Genomic DNA, 25108 nt, shown 5'->3' on the forward strand with positions numbered 1-25108 from the left:
AATTGGAGAATTAAATAATAAAACCCGGGAAATACAGAATTAAATAATAAACTCCTGGAAAATAGAGAATGAAATAATAAACTCCCTGGAAAAGGAGACTTAAATGATAAACTCCTGAGAAATAGAGAATGAAATAATAAACTCCTGGGATTTGGAGAATTAAATAATAAATCCGGGGAAATACAGAATTAAATAATAAACTCCTGGAAAATACAGAATGAAATAATAAACTCCCTGGAAAAGGAGACTTAAATGATAAACTCCTGAGAATTAGAGAATGAAATAATGAACTCCCGGGAAATAGAGAATTAAATAATAAACCTCCAGGAAATAGAGGATTAAATAACAAATCTCTGGGAAATGCAGAATTAAATAATAAACTCCCGGGAAATGGAGAATTCAATAATAAATCCCCAAAAAATACAGAAGAGAATTAAATACTAAACTCCTGGGAAATGCACAATTAAATATAAACCCCCGGGAAAAGGGGAATTAAATAATAAAATCCGGGGAAATGGAGAATTAACTAAAAAAACGGGAAATACAGAATTAAATACGAAACCACTGGGAAGAAGGAGAATGAAAAGGTGGAGAATGGGCGCGGTGCTCGTAGTCAATCAGCATAGAGCAGAATCAGGCGGTGACGTCTAGGTGTTTGATTGGTGCAGACGTCTGCCAAACATGAACACTCCACCCGATAGACCACCCCAAGCCAATCGGCAACGGAGGAGGGTGGGAGATTGGACAAGCGATTTTTTTTTATACACCGCACTGTCGGAGGGTCAGTGCTGAGGGAGCGCCGCACTGTCGGAGGGTCAGTGCTGTGGGAGCGGGCGCTGTCGGAGGGTCAGTACTGAGGGAGCGGGCGCTGTCGGAGGGTCAGTGCTGAGGGAGTGGGCACTGTCGGAGGGTCAGTGCTGAGGGAGCGGGCACTGTCGGAGGGTCAGTGCTGAGGGAGCGGGCGCTGTCGGAGGGTCAGTGCTGAGGGAGTGGGCACTGTCGGAGGGTCAGTGCTGAGGGAGCGGGCGCTGTCGGAGGGTCAGTGCTGAGGGAGTGGGCACTGTCGGAGGGTCAGTGCTGAGGGAGCGGGCGCTGTCGGAGGGTCAGTGCTGAGGGAGTGGGCACTGTCGGAGGGTCAGTACTGAGGGAGCGGGCGCTGTCGGAGGGTCAGTGCTGAGGGAGTGGGCACTGTCGGAGGGTCAGTGCTGAGGGAGCGGGCACTGTCAGAGGGTCAGTGCTGTGGGAGCGCCGCACTGTCGGAGGGTCAGTGCTGAGGGAGTGCCACACTGTCGGAGGGTCAGTGCTGTGGGAGCGCCGCACTGTCGGAGGGTCAGTGCTGTGGGAGCGCCGCACTGTCGGAGGGTCAGTGCTGTGGGAGCGCCGCACTGTCGGAGGGTCAGTGCTGAGGGAGCGCCGCACTGTCGGAGGGTCAGTGCTGAGGGAGCGCCGCACTGTCGGAGGGTCAGTGCTGAGGGAGCGCCGCACTGTCGGAGGGTCAGTGCTGTGGGAGCGGGCGCTGTCGGAGGGTCAGTACTGAGGGAGCGGGCGCTGTCGGAGGGTCAGTGCTGAGGGAGTGGGCACTGTCGGAGGGTCAGTGCTGAGGGAGCGGGCACTGTCAGAGGGTCAGTGCTGTGGGAGCGCCGCACTGTCGGGGGGTCAGTGCTGTGGGAGCGCCGCACTGTCGGAGGGTCAGTGCTGAGGGAGCGCCGCACTGTCGGAGGGTCAGTGCTGAGGGAGCGCCGCACTGTCGGAGGGTCAGTGCTGTGGGAGCGCCGCACTGTCGGAGGGTCAGTGCTGTGGGAGCGCCGCACTGTCGGAGGGTCAGTGCTGAGGGAGCGCCGCACTGTCGGAGGGTCAGTGCTGTGGGAGTGCCGCACTGTCGGAGGGTCAGTGCTGAGCGAGTGGGCACTGTCGGAGGGTCAGTGCTGAGCGAGTGGGCACTGTCGGAGGGTCAGTGCTGAGGGAGTGCCGCACTGTCGGATGGTCAGTGCTGAGGGAGTCCCGCACTGTCGGACGGTCCGAGCTGAGGGAGCGCTGCACTGTCGGACGGTCCGAGCTGAGGGAGCGCTGCACTGTCAGAGGGTCAGTGCTGAGGGAGTGGGCACTGTCAGAGGGTCAGTGCTGTGGGAGCGCCGCACTGTCAGAGGGTCAGTGCTGTGGGAGCGGGCACTGTCGGAGGGTCAGTGCTGAGGAAGCGGGCACTGTCGGAGGGTCAGTGCTGAGGGAGCGGGCACTGTCGGAGGGTCAGTGCTGAGGAAGCGGGCACTGTCGGAGGGTCAGTGCTGAGGGAGTGGGCACTGTCGGGGGGTGTCAGTGCTGAGGGAGCGCCGCACTGTCGGAGGGTCAGTGCTGAGGAAGTGGGCACTGTCGGAGGGTCAGTGCTGAGGGAGCAGGCACTGTCGGAGGGTCAGTGCTGAGGGAGCGCCGCACTGTCGGAGGGTCAGTGCTGAGGGAGCGCCGCACTGTCGGAGGGTCAGTGCTGAGGGAGCGCCGCACTGTCGGAGGGTCAGTGCTGAGGGAGCGCCGCACTGTCGGAGGGTCAGTGCTGTGGGAGCGCCGCACTGTCGGAGGGTCAGTGCTGAGGGAGCGCCGCACTGTCGGAGGGTCAGTGCTGAGGGAGCGCCGCACTGTCGGAGGGTCAGTGCTGTGGGAGTGCCGCACTGTCGGAGGGTCAGTGCTGAGCGAGTGGGCACTGTCGGAGGGTCAGTGCTGAGCGAGTGGGCACTGTCGGAGGGTCAGTGCTGAGGGAGTGCCGCACTGTCGGATGGTCAGTGCTGAGGGAGTCCCGCACTGTCGGACGGTCCGAGCTGAGGGAGCGCTGCACTGTCGGACGGTCCGAGCTGAGGGAGCGCTGCACTGTCAGAGGGTCAGTGCTGAGGGAGTGGGCACTGTCAGAGGGTCAGTGCTGTGGGAGCGCCGCACTGTCAGAGGGTCAGTGCTGTGGGAGCGGGCACTGTCGGAGGGTCAGTGCTGAGGAAGCGGGCACTGTCGGAGGGTCAGTGCTGAGGGAGCGGGCACTGTCGGAGGGTCAGTGCTGAGGAAGCGGGCACTGTCGGAGGGTCAGTGCTGAGGGAGTGGGCACTGTCGGGGGGTGTCAGTGCTGAGGGAGCGCCGCACTGTCGGAGGGTCAGTGCTGAGGAAGTGGGCACTGTCGGAGGGTCAGTGCTGAGGGAGCAGGCACTGTCGGAGGGTCAGTGCTGAGGGAGCGCCGCACTGTCGGAGGGTCAGTGCTGAGGGAGCGCCGCACTGTCGGAGGGTCAGTGCTGAGGGAGCGCCGCACTGTCGGAGGGTCAGTGCTGAGGGAGCGCCGCACTGTCGGGGGGTGTCAGTGCTGTGGGAGCGCCGCACTGTCAGAGGGTCAGTGCTATGGGAGCGCCGCACTGTCAGAGGGTCAGTGCTGAGGGAGCGGGCACTGTCAGAGGGTCAGTGCTGAGGGAGCGCCGCACTGTCGGAAGGTCAGTGCTGAGGGAGCGGGCACTGTCAGAGGGTCAGTGCTGAGGAAGTGGGAATTGTCGGAGGGTCAGTGCTGAGGGAGCGGGCGCTGTCGGAGGGTCAGTGCTGTGGGAGCGCCGCACTGTCGGAGGGTCAGTGCTGTGGGAGCGCCGCACTGTCGGAGGGTCAGTGCTGAGGGAGCGGGCACTGTCGGAGGGTCAGTACTGAGGGAGCGGGCGCTGTCGGAGGGTCAGTACTGAGGGAGTGGGCGCTGTCGGAGGGTCAGTACTGAGGGAGTGGGCGCTGTCGGAGGGTCAGTGCTGAGGGAGTGGGCGCTGTCGGAGGGTCAGTGCTGAGGGAGCGGGCACTGTCGGGGGGTGTCAGTGCTGAGGGAGCGCCGCACTGTCGGAGGGTCAGTGCTGAGGGAGCGGGCACTGTCGGAGGGTCAGTGCTGAGGGAGCGGGCACTGTCGGAGGGTCAGTGCTGAGGGAGCGCCGCACTGTCGGAGGGTCAGTGCTGAGGGAGCGGGCACTGTCGGAGGGTCAGTGCTGAGGGAGCGCCGCACTGTCGGAGGGTCAGTGCTGAGGGAGCGCCGCACTGTCGGGGGGTCAGTGCTGAGGGAGCGCCGCACTGTCGGAGGGTCAGTGCTGAGGGAGCGCCGCACTGTCGGAGGGTCAGTGCTGAGGGAGCGCCGCACTGTCGGAGGGTCAGTGCTGAGGGAGCGCCGCACTGTCAGAGGGTCAGTGCTGATGGAGTGGGCACTGTCGGAGGGTCAGTGCTGAGGGAGTGCCACACTGTCGGAAGGTCAGTGCTGATGGAGTGGGCACTGTCGGAGGGTCAGTGCTGAGGGAATGCCGCACTGTCGGAGGGTCAGTGCTGATGGAGTGGGCACTGTCGGAGGGTCAGTGCTGATGGAGTGGGCACTGTCGGAGGGTCAGTGCTGAGGGAGCGCCGCACTGACGGAAGGTCAGTGCTGATGGAGTAGGGACTGCCGGAGGGTCAGTGCTGAGGGAGCGCCGCACTGTCGGAAGGTCAGTGCTGATGGAGTGGGCACTGTCGGAGGGTCAGTGCTGAGGGAGCACCGCACTGTCGGTAGGTCAGTGCTGAGCGAGTGGGCACTGTCGGAGGGTCAGCGCTGAGGGAGTGCCGCACTGTCGGAGGGTCAGTGCTGATGGAGTCCCGCACTGTCGGAGGGTCCGAGCTGAGGGAGCGCTGTACTGTCGGAAGGTCAGTGCTGAGGGAGCGGGCACTGTCGGAGGGTCAGTGCTGAGGGAGCACCGCACTGTCGGAGGGTCAGTGCAGATGAAGTGGGCCCTGTCGGAGGGTCAGTGCTGAGGGAGCGGGCACTGTCGGAGGGTCAGTGCTGAGGGAGCGGGCACTGTCGGAGGGTCAGTGCTGAGGGAGTGGCCACTGTCGGAGGGTCAGTGCTGATGGAGTGGCCACTGTCGGAGGGTCAGTGCTGAGGGAGCGGGCACTGTCGGATGGTCAGTGCTGAGGGAGCGGGCACTGTCAGATGGTCAGTGCTGATGGAGTGGGCACTGTCGGAGGCTCAGTGCTGAGGGAGCACCGCATTGTCGGAAGGTCAGTGCTGATGGAGTGGGCACTGTCGGAGGGTCAGTGCTGAGGGAGCGCCGCACTGTCGGAGGGTCAGTGCTGATGGAGTGGGCACGGTCGGGTCAGTGCTGACGGAGCGCCGCACTGTCGGGGGTGGTGTCAGTGCTGAGGGAGCGCCGCACTGTCGGAAGGTCAGTGCTGATGGAGTAGGGACTGTCGGAGGGTCAGTGCTGAGGGAGCACCGCACTGTCGGAAGGTCAGTGCTGATGGAGTGGGCACTGTCGGAGGGTCAGTGCTGAGGGAGCACCGCACTGTCGGTAGGTCAGTGCTGAGCGAGTGGGCACTGTCGGAGGGTCAGTGCTGAGCGAGTGGGCACTGTCGGAGGGTCAGTGCTGAGGGAGTGCCGCACTGTCGGATGGTCATTGCTGAGGGAGTCCCGCACTGTCGGACGGTCCGAGCTGTGGGAGCGCTGCACTGTCGGAGGGTCAGTGCTGTGGGAGCGCCGCACTGTCGGAGGCTCAGTGCTGAGGGAGCACCGCATTGTCGGAAGGTCAGTGCTGATGGAGTGGGCACTGTCGGAGGGTCAGTGCTGAGGGAGCGCCGCACTGTCGGAGGGTCAGCGCTGACGGAGCGCCGCACTGTCGGGGGTGGTGTCAGTGCTGAGGGAGCGCCGCACTGTCGGAAGGTCAGTGCTGATGGAGTAGGGACTGTCGGAGGGTCAGTGCTGAGGGAGCACCGCACTGTCGGTAGGTCAGTGCTGAGCGAGTGGGCACTGTCGGAGGGTCAGTGCTGAGCGAGTGGGCACTGTCGGAGGGTCAGTGCTGAGGGAGTGCCGCACTGTCGGATGGTCAGTGCTGAGGGAGTCCCGCACTGTCGGACGGTCCGAGCTGAGGGAGCGCTGCACTGTCGGAAGGTCAGTGCTGATGGAGTGGGCACTGTCGGGTCAGTGCTGAGGGAGCGCCGCACTGTCAGGGGTGGTGCCAGTGCTGAGGGAGCGGGCACTGTCGGAGGGCCAGTGCTGAGGGAGCGGGCACTGTCGGACGGCCAGTGCTGAGGGAGTCCCGCACTGTCGGATGGTCCGAGCTGAGGGAGTCCCACACTGTCGGAGGGTCAGTGCTGAGGGAGCACCGCACTGTCGGAGGGTCAGTGCTGAGGGAGCGCTGCACTGTCGAATGGTCAGTGCTGAGGGAGCGGGCACTGTCAGATGGTCAGTGCTGATGGAGTGGGCACCGCATTGTCAGAGGGTCAGTGCTGAGGGAGCGCCGCACTGTCGGAGGGTCAGTGCTGAGGGAGCGCTGCACTGTCGGAAGGTCAGTGCTGAGGGAGCGGGCACTGTCGGAGGGTCAGTGCTGAGGGAGCGCCGCACTGTCGGAAGGTCAGTGCTGAGGGAGCGCCGCACTGTCGGAAGGTCAGTGCTGATGAGTGTGCACTGTCGGAGGGTCAGTGCTGAGGGAGTGGGCACTGTGGGAGGGTCAGTGCTGAGGGAGTGGGCACTGTGGGAGGGTCAGTGCTGAGGGAGTGCCACACTGTCGGAAGGTTAGTGCTGATGAGTGTGCACTGTCGGAGGGTCAGTGCTGAGGGAGCGCCGCACTGTCGGGGGTGGTGTCAGTGCTGAGGGAGCGGGCACTGTCGGAGGGTCAGCGCTGAGGGAGCGGGCACTGTCGGAGGGTCAGCGCGGAGGGAGCGCCGCCCTTTCTCACTGTCCCCTCCCTCTCTTCCACTTGCAGGATGAGCCGGTTCCTCAACCTCCTTCGCAGTTGGTTACTGATGGTTGCTATTGTTGCTGCAGGAAACACAATTCAGTGTTTCTGGGACCACAGCTTTTTATCGGACAAATTGTACACTGGAAGCCCAAGGCTCGGTAAGACTTTTGGTCCCAGTGGGCTGTGGTATGCAAGACCGAGAACCACAGAAGAAGCAGTAGCAATATTTATGCTATTTGGCTCCTTGAACCTGTTCTCTGAGCGAGTGAATTCTTAAGAATAACCACGCTCTGAAAGATTTTCCTCTGCATCTCTGTTGTAAATCGTTGTCCCCTTATTTTGCGACTGTGTGCTATATTTGTGTATTCCCCCAAACGGGGAAACATCCTTTCACCATTCTCTCTCTCTCTCTCTCTCTCTCTCTCTCTCTCTCTCTCTCTCTCTCTCTCTCTCTCTCTCTCTCTCTCTCTCTCTCTCACTCTTTTCTCCCTCTCCTTCAATCTTGGAAGTTAGGCAATGGCCAAGGTGTTGAATAGGTATGTCTTGTCAGTCTTCATTGGAAGACACAAATAACGTGCCAATAATTGATGACCAGGAGGCTGTGGCAGGTGAGGACCAAAAAACGATCATTATCACTAAAGAGGTAGAATTGGGCTAAAGGTAGATAGGTCTCTTGTCCGTGTTGAAATGCATTTAAGGGTGCTAAAAGAGATGGCATCAGAAATAGCAAATGCGCTCGTGATAATTTACGAAAATTTGTTGGACTCTAAGATGAGTCTGACTGATTAGAAAACAGCAAATGTGGCGCCATTGTTCAAAAGAGAAGTAGGGAAAAGGCGTGTAATGATAGGCCTGTTAGCTTCATCTGTAGTGGGGAAAATGCTTAAATCTATCATCGGGGAGAAATAGCAAGACCTCTCGTTAGAAATTGTCCCATTGGGCAGACACAGTATGGGTTCATGAAGGGCTGGGCATGTTTACCTAATTTACTAAAAATATTTGAGAACATTACGAATGTCGTGGACAACAGGGAGCCATTGGACTGTGGTGTATCTGGATTTCCGGAACGCATTTGAGAAGGTGCCGCACAAAAGGCTGCTGCATGAGATAAAGATTTCCACAGTATTACAGGTAATGTATTAGTATGGATAGTAGATTGGTTAACTAACAGGAAGCAAGGAGTGAGGATGATTTGGTGGCTTTCTGGCTGGTGATAAGTGGCTGGTGATGTGCCTCAGGGATCAGCAATGGACAACAATTGGATAATTTATAGAGCTGCAGCTCTATAAAACCCTGGTTAGACCACATTTGGATATTTGTTCAGTTCTGGTCACTTCAATATAGGAAGGATATAGAAGCTTTAGAGAGGGTGCAGAGGAGATTTTTACCAGGATGCTGAGGAAAGGTTAAGGGAGCGAGCACCTTTCTCATTTGAACAAAGAGGAATGAAAGGTGACTTGATAGAGCTGTGCAAGAGGATGAGAGGCATACAGTGGATAGCCAGAGACGTTTTCCCAGGGCAGAAATAGCCATCACAAGGGTGCATAATTTTAAGGTGATTGGAGAAAGGTATAGGGGAGATGTCAGAGGTAGGTTCTTTACAAAGAGTGTGGTGGGTGTGTGGTATGCACTGCTGGTGGTCGTAGTGGAGTCAGATACTTTAGGGACATTTAAGCGACTCTTGGATAGACACATGGATGATTGTAAAACGTAGGATATGCAGGGTAGTTTGATCTTAAGAATACGATAATAGGTTGGCACAAGATCGTGAGGCCAAAGGGTCTGTACTATGCTACTCATCTATGTCAACAAAGTGTGGAGCTGGATGAACACAGCAGGCCAAGCAGCATCTTAGGAGCACAAAAGCTGACATTTCGGGCCTAGACTCTTCATCAGAAGGACTTGGATCGGAAATTCGCTTGCTGAAAGAAGACAGAGGGTGGTAGTTAATGGGAAATGTTCATCCTGGAGACCAGTTACTAGTGGTGTACCGCAAGGGTCGGTGTTGGGTCCACTGTTGTTTGTCATTTTTATAAATGACCTGGATGAGGGCATAGAAGTGATAATGGGAACTGCAGATGCTGGAGAATCCAAGATAATAAAATGTGAGGCTGGATGAACACAGCAGGCCCAGCAGCATCTCAGGAGCACAAAAGCACAAAAGGGCATAGAAGGATGGGTTAGTAAATTTGCAGATGACGCTAAGGTCGGTGGAGTTGTGGATAATGATGAAGGATGCTGTAGGTTGCAGAGAGACATAGATAAGCTGCAGAGCTGGGCTGAGAGGTGGCAAATGGAGTTTAATGCAGACAAGTGTGAGGTGATGCACTTTGTTCGGAGTAACCGGAAGGCAAAGTACAGGGCTAATGGTAAGATTCTTAGTAGTGTAGATGAGCAGAGAGATCTCGGTGTCCATGTACACAGATCCTTGAAAGTTGCCACCCAGGTTGACAGGGCTGTTAAGAAGACATACAGTGTTTTAGCTTTTATTAATAGAGGGATCAAGTTCTGGAACCAAGAGGTTATGGTGAAGCTGTACAAAACTCTGGTGTGGCCGCACTTGGAGTATTGTGTACAGTTCTGGTCACCGCATTATAAGAAGGATGTGGAAGCTTTGGAAAGGGTGCAGAGGAGATTTACTAGGATGTTGCCTGGTATGGAGGGAAGGTCTTATGAGGAAAGGCTGAGTGACTTGAGGCTGTTTTCATTAGAGAGAAGAAGGTTGAGAGGTGACTTAATTGAAACATATAAAATAATCGGAGGGTTAGATAGAGTGGATAGGGAGAGCCTTTTTCCTAGGATGGTGACAGCGAGCATGAGGGGGCATAGCTTTAAATTGAGGGGTGAAAGATATAGGACAGATGTCAGAGGTAGTTTCTTTACTCAGAGAGTAGTAAGGGAATGGAACGCTTTGCCTGCAACGGTAGTAGATTCACCAACTTTAGGTACGTTTAAGTCATCATTGGACAAGCATATGGACGTACATGGAATAGTGTAGGTTAGATGGGCTTGAGATCGGTATGACAGGTCGGCACAACATCGAGGGCCAAAGGGCCTGTACTGTGCTGTAATGTTCTATGTTCTAGAAAAGGGGGATGGGGAAAGGATTCTGAAATAAATAGGGAGAGAGGGGGAGGCGGACTGAAGCAGGATAGAGGAGAAGGTAGGTGGAGAGGAGAGGGTAGGTGGAGAGGAGAGTATAAGTGGTGTGGTAGGGAGGGGATAGGTCAGTCCGGGGAGGACGGACAGGCCAAGGGAGCAGGATATGCTTAGTAGGTGGGAAATGGAGGTGCAGCTTGAGGTGGGAGGAGGGGATAGGTGAGAGGATGAACAGGTCAGGGAGGTGGGGATGAGCTGGGCTGATTTTGGGATGCAGTGGGTGACAAAGGAAGTCAGGAAATATATCAAAGAAAGAGAGACAGCCTATAAAGTGGCCAAGAGCACTGGGAAATCAGAAGATTGGGAAGGCTACAAAAACAAAGAATAACAAAGAGAGCAATAACGAAGGAGAGGATCAAATATGAAGGTAGGCTAGCTAGTAATGTTAGAAATGATAGTAAAAGCTTCTTTCAATACATAAGAAACAAACGAGAGGCAAAAGTAGACATTGGGCCGCTCCAAATTGACACTGGAAGCTAATGGTGGGAGATAAGGAAATAGCTGAAGAACTTAATAAGTACTTTGCGTCAGTCTTCACAGTGGAAGACATGAGTAGTATCCCAACAATTAGGGAGAGCCGGGGGCAGAGTTGAGTGTGGTAGGCATTACAAAAGAGAAGGTGCCTGTCAGGAAACTGGTGAGTCAGAGATTTTAAATCTTTTAAAAAGCTTACCTTGAGTGCCGGTGCTTTCCATTTCTGGTTGCAGCAGCAGCGCGAGCGGGAGCTTGGAGCAGGAGCCTGTCGGGAAGCTGGTGAGTCACTGTTTTCAAATTTATAAATGTTTACCTCGTGAATAGGTGGAGTGTACGCTGAGCAGGAGCGGACACAGGACTGGTGAGTAAGTGACGTAATATATTTGTGTGGTTGCATTACCCGAAACACTACGCGGATAGTGCCTCCCACCCATCCTCCTCGTCTAACCAAAAAAAAAGGTTCTGTGTGCCTGATTGGTAAGGTAACAAATTTATTTTTTATTCTTTATTTTTTGAACAGTCTCTTTGGGAATTTAGAATAATGGGAACGGAGATCAGGGCAGTCGAATGTTCCTCTTGCAGAATGTGGGAGGTAAGGGTCACCTGCTGACTACATCTGCGGGAAGTGCACCCAACTCCAGCTCCTTGAAAACCGCGTTAGGGAACTGGAGCTGGAGCTGGATGAACTTCGGATTATTCGGGAGGCAGAGGGAGGTCATTGAGAGGAGTTACAGGGAGGTAGTCACTTCTCGGGTCCAAGAAGAAGGCAGATGGGTTACAGTCAGGGGACAGAAAGGGAACCAGAAGGCAGTGCAGGGATCCCCTGTGGCCATTCCCCTCAACAATAAGTATACCGTTTTGGATACTGTTGGGGGGGGCCACTTACCAGAGGAAAACAGTGGGGCACAGGTCTCTGGCACAGAGTCTGTCCCTGCTGCTCAGAAGGGACGGGGGAAGAGGAGCAGAGCAGTAGTCATTGGGGACTCCATAGTTCGGGGGGCAGATAGGAGGTTCTGTGGGGACGAGAGAGACTTGCGGTTGGTGTGTTGCCTCCCAGGTGCCAGGGTGCATGATGTCTCTGATCGTGCTTTTGAGATCCTTAAGTGGGAGGGGGAGCAGCCCCAAGTCGTGGTCCACATTGGCACCAACGACATAGGTAGGAAGAGAGATGGGGACTAAAGGCAGAAATTCAGGGAGCTATGATGGAAGCTTAGACCTAGGACGGACAGGGTTGTTGTCTCTGGTTTGTTGCCCGTGCCACGTGCTAGTGAGGCGAGGAATAGGGAGAGAGAGGAGTTGAACACATGGCTACAGGGATGGTGCAGGAGGGAGGGTTTTGGATTCTTGGATAATTGGGGCTCTTTCTGGGGTAGGTGGGACCTCTACAAGCAAGATGATCTTCACCTGAAACAGAGGGGTACCGATATCCTGGGAGGGAAATTTGCTGAGGCTATTTGGGTGGGTTTAAACTAATTCAGCAGGGGATGGGAACCAAAATTGTACTTCGAGTATAGAGAAGGTTTTGAGTAGGGAGGCCCGAAATAAAGTTTCAGGGAAGCAAGATGGCACCGGCAAGCAAGAAGTTGGTTTGAAGAGTGTCTACTTCAATGCCAGGAGCGTCTGGAATAAGGTGGGTGAACTTGCAGCATGGGTTAGTACCTGGGACTTGGATGTTGTGGCAATTTCGGAGACATGGATAGAGCAGGGACAGGAATGGTTGTTCCAGGTTCCGGGATTTAGATGTTTCAGTAAGAACAGAGAAGATGGTAAAAGGGGCGGAGGTGAGGCATTGTTAGTCAAGGACAGTATTACAGTTGCAGAAAGGATGTTTGGGGACTCGCCAACTGAGGTAGTATGGGCTGAGGTTAGAAACAGGAAAGGAGAGGTCACCCTGTTGGGAGTTTTCTACAGGCCTCCGAATAGTTCCAGAGATGTAGAGGAAAGGATAGCGAAGATGATTCTCGATAGGAGTGAGAGAGACAGGGTAGTTGCCATGGGGGACTTCAACTTTCCAAATATTGACTGGGAACACTATAGCTCGAGTACTATAGATGGATCAGTTTTTGTCCAGTGTGTGCAGGAGGGCTTCCTGACACAGTATGTAGATAGGCCAACAAGGGGCGAAGCCTCATTAGATTTGGTACTGGGTAATGAGCCTGGCCAGGTGTTAGATTTGGAAGTAGGTGAGCACTTTGGTGATAGCGATCACAATTCTGTTATGTTTACTTGAGTGATGGAAAGGGATAGGTGTATACCACTGGGCCAGAGTTATAGCTGGGGGAAAGGCAATTACGATGAGATCAGGCAAGATTTCGGGAGCATAGGATAGGGAAGGAAACTGCAGGGGATGAGCACATTAGATATGTGGAGCTTATTCAAGGAAAAGCTTCTGTGTGTCCTAGATAAGTATGTACCTGTCAGGCAGGGGGGAAGCTGTAGAGTGCGGGAGCCGTGGTTTACGAAGGAAGCGGAATCTCTGGTCAAGAGGAAGAATAAGGCTTATGTTTGGATGAGATGTGAAGGCTCAGTTAGGGCGCTTGAGGGCTACGAGGTAGCCAGGAAAGACCTGAAGAGAGAGCTCAGAAGAGCCAGGAGGAGACATGAAAAGTTGTTGGCGGATAGGATCAGGGTAAACCCTAAGGCTTTCTATAGTTATTTAAGGAATAAAAGAATGACGAGAGTAAGATGAGGGCCAATCAAGGATAGTAGTGGGAAGTTGTGTGTGGAGTCAGAGGAGATAGAGGAAGCACTAAATGAATATTTTTCAACAGTATTCACTCTAGAAAATGGCAATGTTGTCGAGGAGAATACTGAGATACAGGCTACTAGACTAGGTGGATTGAGGTTCACAAGGAAGAGGTATTAGAAATACTACAGAGTGTGAAGATAGATAAGTCCCCTGGGCCGGATGGCATTTATCCTAGGATCCTCTGGTAAGCCAGGGAGGAGATTGCAGAGCCTTTGGCATTGATCTTTAACTCATCCTTGTTTACAGGAATAGTGCCAGATGACTGGAGGATAGCAAATGTGGTTCCCCTGTTCAAGAAGGGGAGTAGAGACAACCCTGGTAATTATAGACCAGTGAGCCTTACCTCAGTTGTTGGTAAAGCGTTGGAAAAGGTTATAAGAGATTAATTTGATTAGGAATAGTCGGCATAGTTTTGTGAAGGGTAGGTTCTGCTTCAGAAAACTTATTGAGTTCTTTGAGAAGGTGACCAAACAGGTAGATGAGAGTAAACCGGTTGTGGTGTATATGGATTTCAGCAAGGCGTTCGATAAGGTTCCCCACAATAGGCTATTGTACAAACTGTGGAGGAATGGGATTGTAGGAGATATAGCAGTTTGGATTGGAAATTGGCTTGCTGAAAGAAGACAGAGGGTGGTAGTTGATGGGAAATGTTCATCCTGGAGACCAGTTACTAGTGGTGTACCGCAAGGGTCGGTGTTGGGTCCACTGCTGTTTGTCATTTTTATAAATGACCTGGATGAGGGCGTAGAAGGATGGGTTAGTAAATTTGCAGATGACACTAAGGTCGGTGGAGTTGTGGATAGTGACGAAGGATGCTGTAGGTTGCAGAGAGACATAGATAAGCTGCAGAGCTGGGCTGAGAGGTGGCAAATGGAGTTTAATGCAGACAAGTGTGAGGTGATGCACTTTGTTCGGAGTAACCGGAATGCAAAGTACAGGGCTAATGGTAAGATTCTTGGTAGTGTAGATGAGCAGAGAGATCTTGGTGTCCATGTACACAGATCCTTGAAGGTTGCCACCCAGGTTGACAGGGCTGTTAAGGAGGCATACAGTGTTTTAGATTTTATTAATAGAGGGATCGAGTTGCGGAACCAAGAGGTTATGCTGCAGCTGTACAAAACTCTGGTGCAGCCGCACTTGGAGTATTGCGAACAGTTCTGGTCACCGCGTTATAAGAAGGATGTGGAAGCTTTGGAAAGGGTGCAGAGGAGATTTACTAGGATGTTGCCTGGTATGGAGGGAAGGTCTTACGAGGAAAGGCTGAGTGACTTGAGGCTGTTTTTGTTAGAGAGAAGAAGGTTGAGAGGTGACTTAATTGAAACATATAAAATAATCAGAGGGATGGATAGGGTGGATAGGGAGAGCCTTTTTCCTAGGATGGTGACGGCGAGCACGAGGGGGAATAGCTTTAAATTGAGGGGTGAAAGATATAGGACAGATGTCAGAGGTAGTTTCTTTACTCAGAGAGTAGTCAGGGAATGGAACGCTTTGCCTGCAACAGTAGTAGATTCGCCAACTTTAAGTACATTTAAGTCGTCATTGGACAAATGGCTGATGAAATTCAATGTGAGCAAATGCGAGATTTTGCACTTTGGAAAAAAGAGCACAGGCATGGACTATTTGCTAAATGGTGAGAAAATTTGTAAAGCAGAAGTACAAAGGGATCAGGGAGTGTTGGTCCAGGATTGCTCTAAAGGTTAACTTGCAGGTAAAGTCCGTGATTAAGAAAGCAAATGTAATGTTGTCGTTTGTCTCAAGAGGGTCTGAATATGCAAGCAGTGATGTGCTTCTGAGACTTTGTAAAGCTCTAGTTAGGCCCCCATTTAAAATACTGTGTCCAAATTTGGGCCCTGCACCTCAGGAAGGACATACTGGTGCTGGAGCGTGTCCAGCGGAGAGTCACATGGATGATCCCTGGAATGATAGATTTAACGTATGATGAATGGCTAAGGATCCAGGGATTGTATTCATTAGAGTTTTTAGAAGATTATGGGGAGATCTAATAGAAACTTACAAGATGATGTATGGTTTAGAAGGGGTGGACGTTAGGAAGTTGTTTCTGTTAGGCGGGGAGACTTTGACCCATGGGCACAGCCTTAAAATTAGAGGGGGTAAATTAAAACTGAAATGAGACGACATTTCTTCAGCCAGAGAGTGGTGGGCTTGTGGAATTCATTGCTGCAGAATGTAGTGGAGGCCGGGACGTTAGATGCCTTCAAGGCAGAGATCGACAAATTCTTGATCTCAGAAGGAATCAAGGGCTATGGGGAGAGTACAGGGAAGTGGTGTTGAAATGCCCATCAGCCATGATTTAAATGGCAGAATGGACTCGATAGGCCGAATGCCTTACTTCCACTCCTATGTCTTATGGTCCTATTACCTTCTGTTACTGTGGAGCTGGATGAACACAGCAGGCCAAGCAGCCCAAAAGCTGACGTTTCGGACCTCGACCTTTCATCAGAAATGAGGGAGGGGAAGGAGGTTCCAGCTCCACACTTTGTTATCTCGGATTCTCCAGCATCTGCAGTTCCCGTTATCTCTAACCTTCTGTTAGTGTCCTGTTTACCTTCTGCACCTTTTGTGCCCCACTGCGTGTTTACGTGTGTGATGTAAAGCTATTTTTTGTATTCCCATGGTATTCCTTAGTCAGTTCGTGTTTGACATTTAGCTAATGCCCATGTCTTGTGCTGCCCCAGACCTCTCACCTCATGCGCCATCTTTTCTCCTTCCCTACACTGTGCCCATGCTCCTGCTGTTTTAGTTTACAATCTCCCTGATCTCACGAGTGAACTCCCAATCTGATCCCAGGCCTGCTGAGATGCACCCTATCCCTTTTGGATATGTGCCTTCTATCCCAGAACAGGTCTCAACAATCTGAAGCTGTCCCTCCTACACCATGATTCAAGTTGCACCTTGATCCTTTGCAGCTTCCTGCTTTTATCCTGACCACCACGTGGCGCTGACAATAATCCAGACATTACTAAACTCAATAACAAAGTGTGGAGCTGGATTAACACAGCAGGCCAAGCAGCATCTCAGGAGCACAAAAGCTGACGTTTCTGGCCTAGACCCTTCATTAGAGAGGGGGATGGGGAGAGGGAACTGGAATAAATAGGGAGAGAGGGGGAGGTGGACCGAAGATGGAGAGAAAAGAAGATAGGTAGAGAGGAGAGTATAGGTGAGAAGGTAGGGAGGGGGATAGGTCAGTCCAGGGAAGACGGACAGGTCAAGGAGGTGGGATGAGGCGGTAGGTAGGAAATGGAGGTGCGACTTGAGGTGGGAGGAAGGGATGGTGAGAGGAAGAACAGGTTAGGGAAGCGGAGATAGGCTGGGCTGGTTTTGGGACGCAGTGGGGGGAGGGGATGAGCTGGGCTGGTTTTGTGATGCAGTGCGGGGAGGGGAGGTTTTGAAGCTAGTGAAGTCCACATTGATACCATTGGGCTGCAGGGTTCCCAAGTGGAATATGAGTTGCTGTTCTTGCAACCTTCGGGTGGCATCATTGTGGCACTGCAGGAGGCCCATGATGGACATGTCATCTGAGGAATGGGAGGGGGAGTTGAAATGGTTCGCGACTGGGAGGTGCAGTTGTTTATTGCGAACCGAGCAGAGGTGTTCTGCAAAGCGGTCCCCATGCCTCCGCTTGGTTTCCCCAATGTAGAGGAAGCCACACCGGGTCCAATGGATACAATATACCACATTGGCAGATGTGCAGGTGAACATCTTGCTTGATATGGAAGGTCATCTTGGGGCCTGGGACAGGCGTGAGGGAGGAGGTGTGGGGCAAGTGTAGCCCTTCCTGCGGTTGCAGGGGAAGGTGGTGGGTGTGGTGGGGTTGGAGGGGAGTGTGGAGCGGACAAGGGAGTCGTGGAGAGAGTGGTCTCTCCGGAAAGCAGATAAGAGTGGGGATGGAAAAATAGGTTGGGTGTTCAGTTCCCATTATCACATTACTAAACTCGAGTCCACTCCTTTTTCACCACCTTCCTAGTTAGTGAAAATCTGACCATTGGACCTTATTTATCCACAATCTTCATATCATTAATACCAATGTATTTGGACAAACAAAGTAGGAACGGAGCAGGCCAGTCAGCCCTCCAGCCATTCCTACTTTATTCCTTACACTGCGACCCTGCCTCACTCTGTTCCACCTTGAGAATATTCTGCACTGTCTCCATGATGTACTTGACTGTGGCCCCCAGGGAGTCAGTACACTTTATGGGATTCATACTGACAGTAACAAAAATGGAGTTTTAGTTGTTTCTCTCTTGACCTTGTTTTGCTGATGGTTGTATTTCAATTTTGTTTCTGTGTAGTGAATGGTTTGCAGGCGAGGACATTTGGGATCTGGACTCTGCTCTCTTCCATCATTCGATGTGCATGTGCAGTGGACATTCACAACAGAACGTATGTAACTGTGGCACTACACCATAACATCGAGGGAATTTTACTCTGTATCTAACCCTATACTGTCCATGTCCTGGGAGTGCTTGATGGGGACGGTGTGGAGGAAGCTTTACTCTATATATAGCCCTATGCTGTCCATGTCCTGGGAGTGTTTGAATTGTTTGTCATGAGTCATTTTCTTGCTGGAGGATGTAGGATTTTGTGATGTCAACTGTTTGTTCCTTTCTGTACTCACAGGTTGTACCACGTGACTCTGTGGACCTTTATTCTTGCTCTTGGTCACTTTGTGTCTGAATCCATCATTTATCTCACAGCACCTATGACGAAAGCAGTGATGGCACCCCTGTTAGTGTCCAGTAAGTAGACCCTATGACTGTACCTTGGAGCAATCTGACAGAGAGGATACAGCAATTGGTAGCCTGAGAGGTCAGAGAGCACTGGCTAGAGCACCGACTTGTTGATTGGTACAGATGCCAAAATTAGCTGTCAGTTTCAGTTACAGAACTTAACAATTATCCACACCAATGCAGTACCACAGAATCGGCTCATCCTGTTGCTGAATTGCTTTTATCAATTTACCATTTGATTCTGTAAAATCTGTTGTTAATGCTGTGTAAATCACTCACCATCCTGACTTGGAAATATATTGTTGTTCCTTCACTGCTGCTGGGTCAAAATCCTGGAATTCCCTCCCTGAGGGCATTGTGGGTCTATCTATAGCATATGGACAGCAGCGTTTCAAGAAGGCAGCTCGCAACCACCTACTCAAGTGCGACTAAAGATGGACAATAAATGCTGGCTTTGTGAACAGAAGGATAGGGTTAGTATGTGTGTTGGATGTTCTGTTTGTTCCACCTCTTTGCATTGACTGTTGTCCCCTCTCTCCTGAGGTTTCTCGATCCTGGGAATGTTGGTTGGATTTCAGTACTTGGAAGATTCTCAAGAGGGAACCTCCATTCGACCAAAGAAAAGGATGTAGAGCCTCTGATGGCCTGGCTGCTCAGAATAATGGTGTACAGAGAGTGTACAGATAGGTTTCTGGCTGCTGCTCATTCAACTAGTTCACCTGGGTACTCTGTCAACTTCATTCATCACAATCAGTGACTGAAAGCCATTCGTTAGCTGGAAAGGTCTTTCCAATGTTCTGAAGTCATAAAGTGTGCTTTAGAAATAAGAGTTTATTTGGACTGTGATACAACATAGAAAGAGGCTATTTGGCTTATTGTATCCATGCTTGTCAACATTAATCCCATTTCCCAGCTCTTTGCCGACCACTCTGGAGACTACAGTAATGCAAGTGAACATTTAAATACTGCTCAAATGTTACAAGAGTTTTTGATTCAACTAAACAATTAGGCAGTGACTTCCAGAATCCCAACATCTTCCGAATTTAAAAAAAATTCTTAGCTCTTCTCTTCACTTTCTGCTTCTTACCTTGAACCTATCTCCTATGTATCAGGTCCCCTATCAACCTTCACTCCTCCATGGTAAAGGCCTATTCAATCTTGCCTCATTATTCAGACTCTTCAACCTGGGCAACATCCTAGTAAATGTCTTCTGCGCCCTTGCCAATGCAATTACATCCTTTTGTATAATATGCAACCAGAGCTGCACACTGTGCTCCTGCTGTGGTCTAAATTACATTATATACAGCTCTATCTTTGCCTGCTGTCTCTTGTATTCTCTGACTTGGCTAAGAAAGATAAGTAACCCAAACGCCTTCTTAACTACCGTCTCTACCTGTCCTGTAGCTTCAGGGATCTGTGGACGTAGTGGTAATAACACTGGAGTGGAAATCCCGAAACCCAGGTTCAATCTGTGGGGACATGGGTTTGAATCATGCCATGACAGATGGTGAAATTTGAATTCAATAAAAATGTGACAATAAAAGCTAATGTTCTTGTAATCATTGTCAATTGTCATAAAACAAATTGGGTTTACTGATGACCTTTAGGGAAGGAAATCTGCCATCCTTACTTGGTCTACCAAATACATGATTCCAGATTCACTGCAACATGTTGACTCTCGATTGGCAAACTTTTGCCCAGAGAGTGATGGGAATCTGGGACTCATTAAAGGTGGGAAAGGTAATAATATTGAAGAAGTATTTTGATGTGCACTTGCAGTGCCAAGGCAATGGAGACCATGAATCAATGCTGGAAAATGGGATTACAAAGAAGAACAAAGCAGCACAGCATAGGAAAAGGCCATCAGGCTCATGAAGACTGCGCTGGCCTGTCACACTTCCTAAACTAAAAACCTCTTGCCTCCACACGGTCCATATGTACATAGACGATTTAGAACTGGGAACCAAGTGTAGTGTGTCAAAGTTCACAGATGCCACTAAACTGACTGGTAGAGCAAAGTGTGCAGAGGACACTGATAATCTCCAGAGGGATATGGATAGATTAAGTGAATGGGCAAGCTTCTGGCAGATGGAGTACAATGTTGGTAGATGTGACACCATCCATTTTGGTAGGAATACCTGTAAGAGGGACTATTATTTGAATGGTAAAAAATTACAGTATGCTGCTGTGCAGAGGGACCTGGGTGTCCTTGTGTATGAATTACAAAAGGTTGGTTTGCAGGTGCAACGGAGAATTAAGAAGCTAAATAGAATTTTGTCCTTCATTGCTAGAGGGATTGAGTTGAAAAGCAGGCATGTTACAGCTGTATAGGGAGCTGGTGAGGTCACGCCGAGAGTACTGTGTATAGTTTTTTTCCTAGAATGATGACATCAGCTTGTATGAGGGGGCATAGCTGCAAATTGAGGGATGATAGATTTAAGACAATGTCAGAGGCAGGTTCTTTACTCAGAGAGTGGTAAGGGCGTGGAATGCCCTGCCTGCCAATGTAGTTAACTCAGCCACATTAGAGGCATTTAAACAGTCATTGGGTAAGCATATGGATAATGATGGGATAGTGTAGGGTGATGGGCTTAGATTAGCTCACAGGCCGGTGCAACATAGAGGGCCGAAGGGCCTTTTCTGCGCTGTATTGTTCTATGTTCTATGTTTTCGTCTCTTTGCTTGAGAAAGGATGTACTGGCACTGCACGGGTGCAGAGGAGATTCACTAGGTTGATTCCAAAATTGAAACTGTTGCCTTTTCAAAGAGAGACTGAGTAGATTGTGACTGTACCCACTGGAATTTGGTAGAATGAGACAGAGCGGGGTCTTATAGAAACATGTAAAATTATGGTGGGAATAAATAGGATAGAAGCAGGGAGTTGTTTCCAATGGCAGGTGAAACTAGAACCAGGGAGCATAGCCTCCAAATAATTTAATTTGAGTTTTTTTTTGACATATGTACCAAAGTGCAGTGAAAAGCTTTGTTTATGAGCAGTATGGGCAGATCAAACTAACATAGAACATTACAGCCCAGTACAGGCCCTTCGGCCGTCGACGTTGTGCCAACCTGTCATACCGATCTCAAGCCCATCTAATCTACACTATTCCATGTACGTCCATATGCTTGTCCAATGACGACTTAAATGTACTTAAAGTTGGCGAATCGACGACCATTGCAGGCAAAGCGTTCCATTCCCTTACTGCTCTCTGAGTAAAGAAACTACCTTTGACATCTGTCCTATATCTTTCACCCCTCAATTTAAAGCTATGCCCCCTCGTGCTCGCCGTCACCATCCGAGGAAAGAGGCTCTCCCTATCTAACCCTCTGATTATTTTATATGTTTCAATTAAGTCACCTCTCGACCTTCTTCTCTCTAATGAAAACAGCCTCAAGTCACTCAGCCTTTCCTCGAAAGACCTTCCCTCCATACCAGGCAACATCCTAGTAAATCACCTCTGCACCCTTTCCAAAGCTTCCACATCCTTCTTATCATGCGGTGACCAGAACTGTACACAATACTCCAAGTGCGGCTGCACCAGAGTTTTGTACAGCTTCACCATAACCTCTTGGTTCCGGAACTCGATCCCTCTATTCATAAAAGCTAAAACACTGTATGCCTTCTTAACAGCCCTGTCAACCTGGGTGGCAACTTTCAAGGATCTGTGTACATGGACACCAAGATCTCTCTGCTCATCTACACTACTAAGAATCTTACCATTAGCCCTGTACTTTGCCTTCCGGTTACTCCTACCAAAGTGCATCACCTCACACTTGTCTGCATTAAACTCCATTTGCCACCTCTCAGCCCAGCTCTGCAGCTTATCCATGTCTCTCTGCAACCTACAGCATCCTTCGTCACTATCCACAACTCCACCGACCTTAGTGTCATCTGCAAATTTACTAACCCATCCTTCTACGCCCTCATCCGGGTCATTTATAAAAATGACAAATAGCAGTGGACCCAACACCGAACCTTGCGGTACACCACTAGTAACTGGTCTCCAGGATGAACATTTCCCATCAACTACCACCCTCTGTCTTCTTTCAGCAAGCCAATTTCCGATCCAAACTGCTATATCTCCCACAATCCCATTCCTCCGCATTTTGTACAAGCAAGGGTGTACAGATCAAAAAGACTTAGACAGAGGCATGCAGGTTACATTGCACAGGGTTTGCGCTAGGTAAAAGCAACATGAGCAAGATCAATATTATGTGAGGCTAGAATCCATTCATCAGTTTAATGACGGCAGGGAGGAACCTGTGTGTGTGTTCAGACTTCTGAATCTTCTGCCTGACAGAAGAGGATGTAGGAGAGCATACCAGGGAAGGATGGGTCTTTGATAATGTTGGCCACCTTTCTGTGGCAGCAAGCCGGTTAAATGGAGTCCATTGATGGAAGGTCGGCTTTCCTGATGGCCTCGGCTGTGCATACAACTTTCGTAGTTTCTTACGGTCCTGGGCAGAGCAGTTGCCATACCAGACTGTTACGCACCCGAACAGTATGGTTTCAATGGTGCATCTGTAGAAGTTGGTGAGGGACATTATGCACATGCCAAATTTCCCAAGCTGCCTGAAGAAGAGTTGTTTTGCCTTTTTGACTGTCGCATCTGTGTGGCAGGAGCCCAAGGCAAGTTGTTGGTTATCGTCACTCTGAGGAACTTGACACCCGGCACCCTCTCAAAGTGAGTTCTGTTGATGTAGATGGGGGCATATTCTCCTCCTAAGAGGAAGCAGATTTAGGACTGAGTTGAGGAGGAAGTTTTTCACCCAAAGGGTTGTGAATCTGAAATTCCTTGCCCTGTGAAGCAGTTGAGGTTTCCTCGTTTTTAAGGCAAAGGTAGGTTTTTGAACAGTAAAGGAATTACGAGTTGTGGTGAGTAGGTAGTTAACTGGAGCTGAGTCCACAAAAAAAAAATGCCAGCCTTGATCTAATTGAATGGCAGAGCAACCTCAATGGTCCAGATAGCCCACTCTTGCTATGATTTCTTAAGTTCTTATATCGGTCTGCTCACTCCCTATTCATGTATCTGTCAAGGTGTTTCTTGTTGGCAGGAATGCTGTCATATATGTTTCTATCACCTCCTCTGCTATCACTTTCCAGGCACTCACTTCCCTCTGTGTGAAACTCTCACATGTTCTCTAAACTGTGCACCCCTTGTAATTGACATATCTACCATGGGAACAAAATTCCAGAACTATCCATTCTCTCCATGCCCATCATAATTTTGTAAACTTCGATCAAGTCACCCCTCAGCCTTCGATAATCATCAAGTGATAACAAACCCAGACTGTCCAATCTCTCCTCATAGAGAATACCCTGCAAATGAGCAACATTCCAATAAACTGTTTCTGACCCTCTCCAAAGCCTCCGCATCCTTCTGCTAGTGTGGTGACTAGAACTGCACACAGTTTTTGAAATGTGGCCTTACTAAAGTTCTATACAGCTGTAACATAACTTGCCAATTTTTAAACTCTATGCCCCAACTAAAGAAGGCAAGTGTGCCATATGACTTCTTGATCACCTTATTCATTTGCATTGCCACTTTCAGAGAATTGTGGACCTGTATACCTAGATCCCCCTGTATGTTGATACCACAAAGGGTTTTGCCATTTACTGTACAATTCCCTCCTGCATTAGATCTTCCAAAATGCATCACCTCGTACTTATCTGGAATTTCTCTGTCCAAGTCTCTCGCCTGTTTTATATCCTGCTGTATCCTCTGGCAATCTTCCTCATTACCTGCAGTTCCCCAAATCTTTGTGCCATCTGCAAACTTACTGATCAGACCTCATACATTCTCCTCCAAATTATTTTTGTATATTACAAACAATAGGGGCCCCACCACTGATTCCTGCAGAACACCATTGGGCACAGATCTCCAGTCAGAAACTATATCCTTCCACCACTACTCTCTGTCTTCTTTGACCAAGTCTGTTTGTATCCATCTTACCAGCTCCCTGCAGATCCCATGTTCACCCTCTGTATCAGCCTTCCATGAGGGACCTTGTCAAAGGCTTTGCTAAAGCCCATGTAGACAACATTCAGCACCCACAAGCATCATTTTCATCACTTTTGTCACTAGTTATTAGACTGGATGTTAAAAAAGAATTCCATCCTTTATCTACAGACAACAGTGTGGAACTGGAGAAACACAAGCAGGCCAGGCATCATAAGTGGAGCAGAAAAGTTGACATTTTGGGTCGGGACCCGTCTTTAGGTAACAGTTTTACTCCTCTGTCTGAGACTGGTCTACACGTTTGAACCTGACATAATGTTCCTGCTATGTCCGTGCCACCATCGCAATTCTTTTTATCAGAGCCTAGGATTCTGTACATTTTCTAGTCACTTATTCAATTTGCCCTGCCATCCTGATTTATGAACCTTTATTTCCAGATCTCTCTTGATTCTGTGCTCAGATTAAAATTGTAAGATTAGAGCACAAAGGCAGGTAAGTTATTGAAAAAGCTGCATAAAACACTAATCCAGCCCAAACTGGAATATTGTACCTTAAGAAGGATAGTAAGATATTAGAGAAAATGCGGAACAGCTTCATGAGAATAATTTCAGAGATGAGAATCTTTGGTTATTTATATTGGAAAAGTTAGGCTGTATTCCTTGGAAATCATTGAGGGATTTGATAACTATTTTGAAAAATCATGAGGAGACAACACTGAATAGACAAGGAGAAACTTCTGAATCATGAAAGGATTGGGAACCAGGTGGCACAGATTGTGGGTGATTTTCAAAAGTAAGTAGTGATCTGAGGAAAATATATTTTAGTGCAGCAAATGTCTTAAGTCATTCTGCTGAGCAGAAACATCTGCGCAGACATGATGATCTGAATGGCCTTCTTTGCATGGTAACAACTCTGTGACTTTCTGATCAAGATTTGGAACATACTGCTTGAAAATGCCTTGATGGGTAAGTCAATTAGTTACCAAAGAGGAAGGATTTACAGGAGAATGGGCTGTATCAATTGCCCTTGCAGTGCTAGCATGAACATGATGACCCAAATGGCCTCCTTCTGAGCTGTAACCATTTTATAATTGTATAAACACAAATTGTGATTGAACTTTCAAGGGACAGCTATATTTCTAAGCCAGAGAGCACCTTAACAAATGTTACATAATTGTTCAGTTTTATTATAGTGTTCACATCCACATGGGCAAGCACAGTTCGAACTTCAATCCCTGGTAATCTCTTCTGATAGAACACATAGTTCAAAAGAATCATTTCTTATAAAAGCTGCATTTTTTTCAGTTGTAATTAAAATATTTTAAATTTA

At 49.9% G+C, this 25108-nt stretch overlaps 1 protein-coding gene across 9 annotated transcripts; it reads left to right on the plus strand.

The window, feature by feature from the left end:
• Positions 1–752: 752 nt before the first annotated feature.
• Positions 753–25108, plus strand: erg28 (ergosterol biosynthesis 28 homolog). 9 transcript variants are annotated; one of them, XM_059648879.1, is made up of 5 exons: positions 753–781; positions 6714–6847; positions 17382–17472; positions 17710–17828; positions 18363–25108. In XM_059648879.1, exons 2-5 carry the CDS (start codon positions 6715–6717, stop codon positions 18449–18451), a joined length of 432 nt encoding a protein of 143 aa, XP_059504862.1. In that variant the 5' UTR covers positions 753–781; position 6714; the 3' UTR covers positions 18452–25108. The 9 variants fall into 9 exon arrangements, with proteins under 9 accessions (XP_059504862.1, XP_059504864.1, XP_059504863.1 ...); XM_059648881.1 differs by lacking the exon at positions 753–781 and adding an exon at positions 2506–2637; XM_059648880.1 differs by lacking the exon at positions 753–781 and adding an exon at positions 2531–2571.

The sequence above is a fragment of the Stegostoma tigrinum genome, chromosome 10, assembly GCF_030684315.1.
Source record: "Stegostoma tigrinum isolate sSteTig4 chromosome 10, sSteTig4.hap1, whole genome shotgun sequence".
NCBI classification, from domain to species: domain Eukaryota; kingdom Metazoa; phylum Chordata; class Chondrichthyes; order Orectolobiformes; family Stegostomatidae; genus Stegostoma; species Stegostoma tigrinum.

Excerpts from the sequence above, each read along its gene's own strand:
- erg28 (XM_059648879.1), top strand. The coding sequence starts at position 6,715 with ATGAGCCGGTTCCTCAACCTCCTTCGCAGTTGGTTACTGATGGTTGCT. Across the intron at positions 6,848-17,381 it reads CACTGGAAGCCCAAGGCTCG|TGAATGGTTTGCAGGCGAGG; the intron begins GTAAGACTTTTG and ends GTTTCTGTGTAG. Across the intron at positions 17,473-17,709 it reads GTGGACATTCACAACAGAAC|GTTGTACCACGTGACTCTGT; the intron begins GTATGTAACTGT and ends CTGTACTCACAG.